Source organism: Urocitellus parryii, chromosome 7 (genome assembly GCF_045843805.1).
Source record: "Urocitellus parryii isolate mUroPar1 chromosome 7, mUroPar1.hap1, whole genome shotgun sequence".
Taxonomy (NCBI): domain Eukaryota; kingdom Metazoa; phylum Chordata; class Mammalia; order Rodentia; family Sciuridae; genus Urocitellus; species Urocitellus parryii.
This window is the reverse complement of record NC_135537.1, coordinates 126,238,375-126,251,934: the sequence shown is the minus strand read 5'-3', so window position 1 is coordinate 126,251,934 and position 13,560 is coordinate 126,238,375. Positions and strand designations below refer to the sequence as shown.

Genomic DNA, 13,560 nt, shown 5'->3' with positions numbered 1-13,560 from the left:
AGTGACTTCTTCATAAGAGCTCAGTGAGAATTTTTATTGAGAAATCTTCATCAGAGACACTACCATTTATCAGACACCTGGTAGGGTCCAGGCACTGTGCTAGTTGTTCACAAAGTCTTTTTGTTCTTCCCTTTGCATTATAGGGATCTTTGAAATTAGATGCAGACAGACTATTTTTAAGGCTTAGAGAGGTGAAATGTGCTCAAGGTCATCAGTGGCTAAGTGTCTCTGCCAGCATTTGAAGGCAGACCTTTTTCATTCTAAAACTTGTTCCTTGGCATCTGCTTTCTATTATCTTAGAAATATCATCTGTGAAGTAATCAACAAACAATCATTAAATGAAGTGTCTGCTCTAACACAGCACCAGACTAGGGCTGGAAAGGCCAGGGAGAAATCCAGACAGAGGAATGGTATCCAAGAGAACTCGTCCAACAATTGCCCTAGCTGTTTGAGGCTCAGAAGATTCCCATATTCTGCATAAGAGCTAGAGAGTTTTCTGGAACCAGCCTTTATCTCTGCCTTCTCCATTTAGGGAGAAATTGCATTTGTGGCTTTGCAAATCTTTCATTTCCCAGGCACCAGGGCTTCACCTGGTAATTTGTGCCCTAAGCAGAGATCAGTGACCATCTCCCATTCCTTTCAGCTCTGAAAGAGGCGCAGGACATTCACGTGCACCTGTTACCCCTGCACCGCCACCTGGAAGTCCTGGAGAGCGTGGAGTTTCCCCAGGTGAAGTCCAAGCTGCGGCCTCTGCTCCATGTGGTCTGTCTGATTTGGGCCACATGCAAGTGCTACCGCTCCCCAGGGAGGCTCACGGTGCTGCTCCAAGAGATTTGCAACCTCCTCATCCAGCAGGTGGGCTACCTGGGCATTCCAACAACATTTCCCTTGGGAGCTGATTGGCATTAAAAAGAGGAAAAGGTGCTTTCTCGGGGCAGGGAAATACTTACGGTGTAAAGAGTTCTCACATTTTAATTTCTGTACTTTCACAAGTCAATAATTCACAAAGTGTAATACCAGAACACTTGAGGGTGGGGGAAGCCTTCCTGGACCCTCTCCCTAAGCCCTAGGGTGGAGAAAAGGGCAGGCTGGGTGAATTTCAACCTCTTTCACGACCTGTGCAAAGTTTGGAGCAAAGTATAGCAATGAAGAATATAGCCTCCGAGCCAGGCATGGTGGGACACACTGATAATCCCAGTGACTCAGGAGGTTAAAGCAGGAGGAGCACAAGTTCAAGACCAGCTTAGTGAGACCCTGTCTCAAAATAAAAAATTAAAAGGGCAGGGGTTGTAGTTCAGTGGTAAAGTGCCCCTGGTTTTGGTTTCAATCCCCAGTACCACCCCTCCATACACACCCATGCAAGAATATAACCTCTGGAATCAGGTTATATTGCCAAACCCTGGCCTCACTACTTGTTAGCTATGTGCTGGGGCAACACCTTGCTCCCTGCCTCATTCTTCTCTTCACAATGTTAAAAAGGCAAGGACCCATTTCAATTTTAGTATATGTGCTGCCGAAGCGAGCACAGAAAGGACCCATTTCAAAGGGGTGCTTGCTAATTGTGAAGCTTTAATGCAATAATGCATATGCCCTACACATGGAAAGAACTTGGTATATGTAAACTGTTAAGAAGCCGCCTCTTACTTTATATACTTTTGCTCCTTCTTTGTATGGACACTTGTAGTATCAATCAATCAGGGCAGTGTAAACCTTGGGGAGTTGAAGAGTGTGTCTGTAAATAGAGCTAGATACCTCAAGGAGGTTCGGGTAACCTTCTCCCCACATTGGCTTCTTTTGCCCCTAAGGAACTGCAACCCTGAGAACCTCATAGTAACTAAAACCCATGGAGCACACTAAGGCTACAAAATGCTGTCACATTCTTGATCTTGATCAATTATCAGTTGAACCTTGAGGGGGAGACAGGAAGGGTGCTATTATTTATTACTACTATTATTTATTTAAAGACATGGGCTAAGGCTCAGGAGATTAACTGCCCCACCCAAGGACACCCACGCAAGGTCCCAAACCAGGTTGTTTGACTCTTAAATCTGCACTTTGTCATCACTCACTCCATGTTTATCAGTCAAGACTTTGTTGGTTGAAAGTCTAATAAACCCAACTAAAAGATGCATCAACCAGAAGAAAACTGATTCACTCCTGTTCTCGAAAGTCTGAGGTAGGCTTGCTTCAGCCCCAACTTGCAATGTGGCCTTAGATGATGTCACCAGGGCCCAGCTTTCTCTGCCATTCCCTGAGGTGATGAACGTGACTGTTCAACAGCTCTAGCTTCTCAGCTTTCTAGGTTCAAATCTCTTTGAGACAGAGAAGTAGTTATGGCCTGAACAATTCTTGCACTCGAGTGACATTGCTATTCATTAAAGAATACCTATCAGCAGACACCTGCCTTAGCCCCAGCTGGTCCCCAAAAGTTCCACTGTGTCTCCTTGCCGGACAGGTCACTTGACCAATGACAGTGATTGTGTCACATCACTGTGACTGAATGGTCACAAAGACTATTTGGCTTAAACCCAGATCCAGTCCACTCGTGGAACTAAGTGTAGAGTCAGATGTGTTCCTTTATTGTACTTGTAAAATCCATTACTTGGACAATTATGCAGTTCTGAGTTGGTGTCAGCTCGGTTATGGGATGTCCTGTGTCTGCAGTCAGACTCAGTGACACTAATCTGCTTGCATTTTAGGCCTCTAATTACCTCAGTCCAGAAGACCTCCTGAGAATCGAGGTGGAAGAAAGTCAGAGAAAACTGCAAGTGGTCTCAGACACCTTGCGCTCCTTCAAGCAGGAATTTCAGGACAGAAGGGAGAATCTCCATACTTACTTCAAGGAGAATGAGGAAGTCAAGGAGTGGGATTTTCAGTCTTCTTTGGTGTTTGTGCGTTTGGATGGCTTCCTGGGCCGACTGTACGTGGTGGCAGTGAGTACATCCATTCACCTCAGCCCCCAGCCCCATAGAGAAGTAAGTCCAGGGACCTCAATGTATACTAAGGGAACACAACTGATGGCCAGCCCTCCATTGGTTGGAAGGACCCATAAGGAGGGTTGGAGAAATAGCTGTCACTTGGATTGATCATTATGTAGTAGTGATTCTATCAGAAGTTTACAAAATTCTGATCATAGACCCATTTAGGAAGAAGACCCAAGGAATCAGTCAGCTAATCCAGTTGGTTTTCAGATTGTCCATCGTCTTTAAACTTTGCTTCAAATAAACTTGAACTGGTACATCAAGTGTGTGAAATGAAAGTGAGCAGATCTGGGTGTAATGGGCCAAGCCCACAAACCAGCTGCTTTGAGCTCTTCCCCCCAACCTGCACCCTCCAGTGAGGTCTAAAAATCCCCAAAGTAGTGAATCCCTATACAAGTTAGAAACACACTTTGTATGCACATTTGTCTTTCTCCTGATTATGGAGGCTGAGGCAGGAGGATCATGAGTTCAAAGCCAGCCTCAGCAACATAGCAAAGTCCTGTCTCTAGATAAATACAAAAAAGGGCTAGGGCTGGGGTTCAGTAGTTAAATTGTCCTGGGTTCAATCCCTGGTACCCACCCTCCCTGTCCAAAAATGTGACTTTTAATTCAAATACTAAGGTTTTCTTTAATTGTTTCAATCTTCAGAATTTAGTATGGTGAACATCTTACAAATATAGATCTGCTGATTGGACTTTGGCGGGAGGATGATGGGAATAAAAAGTGAAATACATACTTTTATCCTGGTTTGATCCATTCAAGGCCAAATTCATGATAAGGACAATAACCAAGAGAAGGAATTAGAATCGTGTTCCCAACTATGATTAGCAGAGGTTTGGAGTAAAGAAGATGTGTTGAGAAGGAGTTGTGGATGAGCAAAATAAGACCGTGGGATGATAAGGATAAGAGAATATTATGGAGTCTGATCATTTTATTTCTAAAAATACAGATCCAGCATAACCAAGCTGCAGGCACTGAGCTAGGTACTGGGATACAAAGATGACTGAAAGGTGGTTTTGCCTATAAGAACTGTCTGGACCTACAGTCATCAATGGGAGGAGGGAGACAGGCTCATGGAGAAGAAAAACCTAGAATCAGGAAACTTCAGTGAGGTGTATTGAGTACCATTAAAAAAAAAAAAGTTGACTCTAATGGGCCAAGCCCACAAATCAGCTGCTTTGAGTCTTCCCCCAACCTCACACCCTCCAGTGGGGTCTAAAAATTCCAAAAGTAGTGAATCCCGACGCAAGTGAGAAACATCTTACTACTACAGATCTGCCGATTGGACTTTGGCGGAGGATGATGCCCATAGTTGATGAGTTATGGGCAGCAAGAAAGAAGGGGCCCCACCCTGTGGCAATTTGAAGAAAACAAACAAACATGTAAACAAACAAAAGCAGGTGCACAAGAGGAAATCAATTTTGAGACTAGAGAAAGAAATTACCAGGAAAAGAAGGTGGGGAAGGGCTTAAAACAGAAAATGTATGAGACAAAGCTAGGTTTTTGAAAGACACACCTTGAATCCTCCATCGGGATCCTGGAGAGTATAAATAATTGATATCCAGCTCCATCCTAAAATGCCTCCTTTTCTCACAGCTGTTTGCAGCACAGGTCTTGGTGTGCTCTCCTCTCCTTCTCCTCCACTCTTTATTCCCCTCATCTCTTGCATCAGTTCCTTTGCTATTGTTTAGCTAAGGTGATGGATACTGGACTCCAGCCTGCCCCTGGCCTCCACTGATCACGGAGGAGGAATAATCGCCTCTGTCCAGCCCTGAGAATGGCCCTGGGATGGTGGGAGAGCAAGGTTCAGAATGACTGCTTGGGCAGAGTCCTCAGGCCCTGTGCACACATGCTAATGATGTGACTTTGCATATAGACAGCTATTCTAACATTAGGGCACCTAATCTACTGGGTATATTCAGTAAACATAAGCAGAGACCGCCACCAGCCTTGCGGGAATCATTACCCTCACAATAGCTCACTCTCAGGCTGCTTTTTTTTTTTTTTTTTGGAATCAAGGGCACACATGCATAAAAAAGCAGTTGCCCCAGTTTAATTAAAGGAGGAATTGAATGCCACCATGCTCTCTGTCTCTCTGAAGTTTACTTTTTTGCTCGTGGGCACAGCGCCACCATTTCCCCTATTTTTCCTCTCCCACACATTGGCAGAGACTCATCCCCCTTGCCCTTTGTAGGCCTCCTCCTCCCTCCTCCCTCCTCCCTCCTCCTCCCTCCTCCCTCCTCCCTCCTCCTCCCTTCTCAGTCCCTAAGCTCAGTGCAGCAGGACAGGGGACGATCGATTGTCTCCTGGCATATTTCATGTAGCCCTTTAGTTAACATTCTGTGTATCACCGTGATCGATGCCTGTTTGAAATGGGATTAATCTGCTTCTCTCCAGCAAGAATTAGCATGAATTTAGTCATCCTCGTCTTCTGTTCTAATACAATGGATGACCACAGAGATGAAGGTAACTGCAAGTAATAAATACATGGAGCCAAATGAAGAAATGACATCAATGTCGTTAGAGCCCTGCTCTGTGCGTGCTCAAACCAAGAGGTTATACTGTGAAAGGCTGGTTTTTCATCTCCATGTTTCGCCCACTTTTTTCCCCTGATTTGTGATGCTTTTAACTTTTTTGGTTGTTTTTTTTTCCATAAGATAATTTTTGATGTGCGGGTCCACTCTTCCCTTCTGGGTGCTCAGTAAATGAAGGTGGATGGGGCCAGAAGGTGCTGCTTCGAAGGAAGGGTGTTATATTGCTGAACAGTTTCCAACAGGTCTGCGGTATGTGGACTAATTGCATTCTCAGGATGCCAATCTCTTCCTCATTCCTGTCTTGATAACTAATCACCGAGACAGCTCACTCTCCTGGAGGTTAGAAAGAATAGGAAAATGAAGAAGTAGTATATTTCAAGAGCCTCTCTCCTTCCACAGTCTGTATCCTTACAATCATCATAAGAGTTAGTTCTCAATGCCTTTACTTTAACAAGCGAGCACAATTAAATCCGATATGTAAGTTAACTCTTCCGCTATCGCATGGCTCAGAGTGATTTATCTACAATATTTACCCCAGCTAGGGCATGTGGTCTTTTCACCAAACTTTTGATATCTTCCAGGGAGTTATAAAGGTCTATTTCCCTTTCTTCCCTCCCATTTGGAAGATCTCAAACTAGCTTCATAGTTTCATTCTATCCTTATACATTCTGCTCTTTTGCACCCTATTTTTATGATTTCCAGGTCTTCTTACCTAAATAGGTCATTCAGGTAAAATTATGATTCCCATTCCACGAAACAGCCTTCTTCGATTTTACGACTTCCGAAGGAAATCCCAGAAGTATTTAAAATTTTTGCCATTTGAATCAACGGACAAAAAAAATTGAAGAAAAAGAGACATTTCGGTTGCCTCTGGGTTTCTTCCATGATCTAGCTTCTCACAGAAGCTCCGGCAAGCACCCGCATGAGTGCACACTCACACACACACACCGGGTTCATTTTTGTGCCATAATATTGTAGATTCTGCAGATCCCCTGTTTATGTTTCTGCCTGCAGCCTCTTCCCTGCAAACAATGCAGTAAGCAGCTTGGAGAGAACTCTCACTTCTTTCATTATAAAATTGCTCTAAAGCTGTGTTTCACTTGGAGACTAAATGATTTCCTGCTGAGGCTCTATGCAAAGTGATTAGCAGGGAGATAGGTAATAAGCTGACCTAATACACACCACATTTCCTTTTGCTCTTTCCTCCATCTCCAACCACTCCTCAGCCTCCTTTCATTCCCAGCCTAATTGGACTGGCTTCCCTTTTAGCCCAGCTTGTACACGTGGTCGCAGATAAGACCATTAGCCGCCTAAGGTCGGTGGCAGTCGAGAGGTAAAGAAAACAGTCTTTTTTTTCCAAATGACCTTTTGAGATTTTCATCTGTGAATGTCTGCTTTGTGCTCTCCCTTAATGAATTCTGAAGACATTTCTTTTAAGACGGGCAGCGTGACCTCTCCTTCGAGAATAGGATTGCTGTTGGTGGAGCTTGCCATTATACCTGATGTGGATTCTTCACTTCATGGGCCAGAGCCCGAATTGAACCCTCCCAGTCACCCTCCACTTGCCACCACCATTAAATATTGTGCTGTTTTTCGTAGGAATAGGACCCAATCAGTCCAGTGAGCCACCTGGAATCCCAGAGCTCTTAAGGATGTCTATTTTGAAAGGAGCGACAAAATGACCCCCTTTATAATCTGCTATGCATCTAATATCTACCAACCTCTCCTACTGACATCAGGAAGATCATAATTAAGTATAATGGCTACCATTTATTGCAGTCCCATAAAAGATACTTTCCATGTAACTTGGGAACCCCATGGCAGGTTGAATATTATTGTCCCCACTTACAAGAAAAGAAAGGGAGCTGTAGAAAAGTCAAGTGTCTCCCTTGAAGCCACATCGCTAGTAAATGGCAGAAACAGGGTGGTGCGATCTCAAGATTTATCTACAATGCCACTTGTTCTCTCCCAAGGACGATGTTTTCATCCTGAGTACAGTGGAATGAATTTCATGTATTTACTACCATCATGAATAAAAATGGTTATGTTAAAATATTTTTTAAACCTCTTATGGGCTTAAATTTGCTCTTCACACATTTTTTTTTTTTTGAGAACTTTTAAATAACCAGTGGGGGAAAAAGTTGACATCTAAGTCATTGAAGAATCAGAGGGTTAGCCAGGATCAGTAGGATAAATCTATGTCTACACTGGTGAGGCAATTTCCCACCTGCCTCAGAATATTTTTCTACAATACACCACTGTCAAATTCTGCTAGAGCCCATCCATTGATGGGAGCTTGCTCCTTCTCTCAGCAACCCATTCTAAGGTTGGGCATGTTTAGGCACTAGATGGTTCCTTTTGATTAAATGAAGCCACGGGAAATTGTCATCTTTTTTTTTCGCAAGTGAAAACCATCACATATCAGAAATCTCATGGGTTCAACCCTCACGGTGAGACCAGATCTACTTCTTTGTCTCCTTTGCTCCTCGGCTTTCATTCAACTGTTGAATGAAAGTGGGTCCGCAGAAGGTTCTTTGAACTAGTCAAGGGCCCTTCTGACATCCAAAGGCCTAGCCTTGTGTTCCTCTCCTCCAATCTCACTTTCCTGGTTTTCACCAACCGCTCTTCAGAGGCCCTGGTTCCTTGGTGCTTTGTCACCCTTTCAGCAGTCTTCCGGATGGGTGCCGCTCTGTCAGAGCACCATGGGGAGGCACCCGTTCATTCAGCAAATGTTTGTTCAGCATCCAGGACTCTGCCAGGCACTGGTGATACCGGGACCCTTTTGGGACATTTACAACCCACCCAGAAACATGGATAGAAAATAAGCAAATTGTGTAATATAATGTTATTATATTAAAACGCCACAGTGTGATAAGATTTTTTTGGCCCCCGGATCCCAGGCTTTATCTACAGTGCCACTTGTTGTCTCCCAAGGATGATGTTTTCATCCTGGGTATAGTGTGTAATGAATTTCATATATTTACTACCATCATGGGTAAAAAATTATAAAATCAGAGAAAGGGATGGAGAATTCTGGGAATGGTAGAAAGGGGGAGAATAAGAAAAGCCCAAAGACCTTTAATTGAGCCCTAAATAAATGGGTCATCCCCCCCCATGCTTGTTCAGTTAGGATAACATTATTTTCAGCAACGAAGCTTTCTCTAAAGGTAGAATATTAACCATCTCTCTAATATCTACAATTTACCTGTTAGATGAGACATGAAACACCTTTCACTGACCATCCAAGACCATGTTTCAAGTGTTCGTCATAGTATGACAAAATTCTCATCTTGCTTTCTGATGTAAACAAACATATAAAATGGATAAATTCTTCTTTTAAAAGGGTCAGATAGTATTTCATAAAAACTGAAATTGACAAATTTATGCATTTGTGAAGAATGAGTACAATTTTCTCCTGTAAAACCAATGACAACTAAGCCCTTTTTTTATTTATTTATTTTTTAATTTTATTTTTTTTATTGGTTGTTCACAACATTATGAGAGATTTGATGACTGTCGATTTCATTCAAATAAAATTCACTTCAGTTTTCTTCCTACTACATAAAGTTGAACATATTTTTTAGGTATTTTTATTATTTCTATCATACAAAATTATGGGAAACAGTGTCATAATTTAGTACACGTATACAGTGTGTAATGATCTAGTCAGGATAGTTAACGCTTCCTTCTCTTTAAACATTTTAAATTATTTTTGATTTACTCATGATAATTATACACATCTATGGGGAACAGTGTAATATTGCAATACATTATACAATATGTACTGAACAAATCAGGTAATGAATGTTTCCGTCTTCTTACCATTGCTTTCTGTGTGGAGCCTTTGAGTTCTTCTCTTCTGCTTACTCATAACCTATGATAGATAATTTTGAATTATAGTCACCACAACTGTGCTGTAGAATACTAGAAATTACTATTTATATCGACTTCTGTGTGGGTACCTTTAATATGACTCCCACTTCCCCCTCCCCACATCCTTCCCAGCCTCTAGTAATCACTATTGTACATTATGACCAACTTTTTTTGGATATCCACGTGTGGGAGAGAACATGGCATTCCTGTCTCTCTGCATCTGACTCATATCACTTAACATAATGTCCTCCAGTTCTATGTTTTCTGCAAATTATAAGATATCATTTTTTAAAAAAATTTTATACCACATTTTCTTTATCTATTCATCCATTGATGGACATCTCCGCTGCTTCCATATTTCAGCTATTGTGAATGGCATAATGCAGCAACAAACATGGGCATGCAGGTGTCTTTTTGATATGCTGATATCATTTCCTTTGGGTAGATACCCAGAAGTGGGATAGCTGCATAATGTGATAGATCTTTTTTTTTTTTTCATTTGTATGAGAAACGTCCATACTGTTCTGTATAGCTGCTATGCTAATTTATATTCAATGGTGCATGAGCATTTTCTTTCTCCACATCCCCACCAGCATTTATTTTTTTGTGTGTCTTTTGGATAACAGCCATTCTAACGGGGGTGAGATGATATCTCATTGTGGTTTTGACTCACAGTCCCCTGATACCTGATGAAACTGAGCATATTTTTTTTTTCATAAATGAATCGGTCACTTGAATTTCTGCTTTTGAGAAGAAATACCCTTTATCCAATTTATTATTTCATCATTTGAGGTTTTGTTATATACATTATATAAGAAAATATATTATACATATTGTATATTCTGGATATGAATGCTTTGTCAGATGAACAAGTTTGCAAACATTTTCTCCCCTTATGTCTCTCTGTTGATTGTATCCTTTGCCATGTAGAAACTTCTTACTTTGATATAATCCATTTTCCATTTTGGCTTTTGTTTTCTGCATCTTGAGAGTCTTATCCAAAAAAAAAAAAATGTAGCCCATACCAATGTGTTGAAGTGCTTCCCCATGTTTCCTTCTAATATTTTAAAATAGCAACTACTCCATCCTCTACCAAGGTTAGCAAGAGCCCCAGTTCTAATGTACATCTTCTCTTCCTTGGGCGGTATCCTCCTCCCTTCTCTCTGACCTTCCCATACACTACCACTCCCTCAGCCCTTTCTAGCTGCTTGATGATGACCATCCCCAACATAGCTGAGCAAAAATGTGGAGTACTTGATGTCTGCCTAAGGCTTCATGGGTAATCCCCTGGGAAAAGTGGGGGGGAAACAATCAGCCACTTCTCCTCACATCCAGTGACTCTGTCACTGCTGTTGGACTTGGTGTCCCAGAGAGAGAAAGGAGCTAAGCAGCTCCTTTGGTCAATCGTACCATAGCCACTGGCTGTGGGGATTTTCTAGACTGCTACCAGGACCTACTGTATTGTCCAGCATCGGTGTCTTAGCATACTCTGTTCCTGCCCTTCCAACCTCCTCAAGGTACAGGACCCCCTCCCAGGGGTCTACACAAAATGTTTACCCAAACGACACAAAGGTAACCTTAACCTTCGTCCTTCCTGTGCATAGATGGGAAGTCCTGCCAGTACATGTATCTCGGTTTGGAGGTTTTGTGATTTTAGACAGGTACTCACGAGGGATAAAATCAACCTGTGCTTTTAGACATGCTCAGGAGGCTTTTGTATCAGCAGAGGAACCTGTCCCCAAGGCTTCTGGGTTGTGTTACCCACCTGTCATTTCCTTCTGAGCTGGGGATGCTGCCATTTCAGCAATAGTGATGGTAACATATACAGTGTGCCACCTATGGCCTAAATCCTAGGGCTGCATTAACTGGTTTAGCTCTCACAACCATGCCCTAATATATTACTGTTATCCTGTAAAAGACAAAGAAACCCAAAAAAGAAAGGATGAGTGAGTGACTTCTGTTCCCTATGGTGCCATGGCACAGTGTGCTGCAGATGCTGGGCAAAGATGCTCTTCAAGAGATTTTTTTTTTTTTTTTTTGCTTGGCAGAAGGCATTGCTAAGAAGGCTGATGTTACCCTGTGTACGTGTCCTTTGAACCATTTGGAGGGTCTGCTTTCCCGTCCATATCCTCTTAACTGTCATTCTAGAAGGAGATAACAGCCATTCAAAATTGACTTTTTAAATAAAAATTGGTGGTAAATCCATCAATCATGAAGTGGTTGTGTGATTATTATGTTTTATAATTTATTCTAGAGCCCAAAGAGAAAAGTTGAAGCATGCATTCCCTTATTTATCTTGGTGTCTGCGAATCTTATCTATCTCCACTTTCTTTTTGGATTGTAAACGAGTTTTACTAGGAGTTATTTTTACCAACCCAATCTAATAATAAGGTTACAAAACTAATCAGGCATCGCATTTTCCTAAGCAACCACCACCCACCCCCATATCATTTCCAGCTCTCCCCATCCATGGTTGTGAGGATGATGATAATGATGATGACTTTAACTCATTTGTGCATTGTTCTCATAGGATCTTCTGAAGACTGCCTTGGATTTCCACAAACTGGGAAAGCTTGAGTTTAGTGGCATCAGAGGGAATTCCTTAGGTCAGCAGGTCCAGCAAATGTACGAGGAATTTCAAGAGATGTACAAGGTCTTCTCAGAGTGCTCCTATGACTTCTTGGACCCCTCAAACATGGTAGGGCTCAGAGGGGCTAACCTGCAAGCTTTGTCCCTGTCTCAGATGCCTTTAGCCCATAAGGTCCTGGCATTTACTTTCATTTTTTTTTTCCTATGCATTTTATTTGCCTCTGTGTTCTAGTGGTTTTCTCAGTTACTGCTTGTATCTGGAGAAATTATTATTATTATTCCTGTGTTATTAAAGAGATCCTAATTATTGTTTGTGCTAGGAGAAAGATCAGAAAGTGCCTTTCTCCACCATTCACTGCTCCAGACTAAGCTAGCTGGGTGTGGAAATGACAATGGAAGCTGTGGTCACCATGTGGCTTCAAACTAAATAAAATAAACCAATACTGCATGATCTCACTCATGGTGGAATCTAAAACAGTCAAACTCAGAAACAGAGAACAGAGGTCTCTACTGGCTATAGGAAGAAAGTGCTAGTCAAAGGGTACTAAGTTTCAGTTATGAGAGATGAATGATTTCTAGACATCTAATGTACAAAGTAATGATAGTCAACAATCATCTACTGTGTACCTAAAATTTTCTGAGTAGATCTCAAGGGTACTTACCCTCCATCCTGCATACATACACACACAGAAGAAAATGGTAACTCTGTCACTACATGAGGTGATCGATATGCTAAAGCTTGGTTGTGTTTATTTTAAGGTGTGTAACATACCAAAGCATCAAGTTCTATACCTTACATGTACAATTTTTAATTTGCCTATTATACCTCAATAAAAGTATGGGTGGGGGGAGGTTTTAAGCTTGAAGCAGAAACTGCTAAGTGAACATTATCCAAAGTACATGGATGAGGACACAAATTGGTATCAAAATACTTTATATTTCAACCAGAGATATGAAAAATTGTGCTGTATATGTGTAATAAGAATTGGAATGCATTCCACTGTCATTTATTTTTTAAAAAATCAATTTAAAAAAAAAGTTCAGGCATACCTGGACAGAAGTTTATCAGTGACTTGGGGAAGAATAAGTGAAACTGTCACCCACTGAGGATAAAGAAAAGCCAGGGATGTGTTTCCCAGGAGTGAGACCAAGAGCTGGTATCCCACCTGTAGCTCTGAAAAACGAAGACCTATGGGTTCTAAAGCCCAGGAGCAAAACAGAAAAGGAGCCAGTATGGAAATAGGGAATGGAATTTCCTAAAAAGAAAGACAAAGTCAATGGATAAGAAATTTCAAGAGAATGGGAAGGAAAAGGAAAGAGAAATTAGGATAGTAGTCTACTCTGAATAACTTCAGACAAGAGATATTGGTTATCCAGACCCAAGAGATGCCACTTAAAAAAAATCCATTATTGAGAGAGAGAGAGAGAGAGAGAAAGAGAGAGAGAGAGAGAGAGAGAGAGAGAGAGAGAGAGAGAGAGATAATATGAATGAATGAGGGAATTCAAAGCAGGGTAAATACTATGTGTTTGCAACTATAAAATAAAATTTTACAACTCCCAGAAACAGGTAAAAAATATTGTAA

At 41.6% G+C, this 13,560-nt stretch overlaps 1 protein-coding gene across 1 annotated transcript in view; it reads left to right on the top strand.

Annotated features, from left to right (window-relative positions):
- The window catches only part of Dnah9 (dynein axonemal heavy chain 9), a 340,627-nt gene that overhangs the window by 18,062 nt on the left and 309,005 nt on the right, over nucleotides 1–13,560 (top strand). The window contains exons 5-7 of the mRNA XM_026390513.2: nucleotides 644–855; nucleotides 2,700–2,933; nucleotides 11,919–12,086. Of these exons, the coding sequence (XP_026246298.2) occupies nucleotides 644–855; nucleotides 2,700–2,933; nucleotides 11,919–12,086 (614 nt within the window). The remainder of the gene's footprint in view (nucleotides 1–643; nucleotides 856–2,699; nucleotides 2,934–11,918; nucleotides 12,087–13,560) is intronic.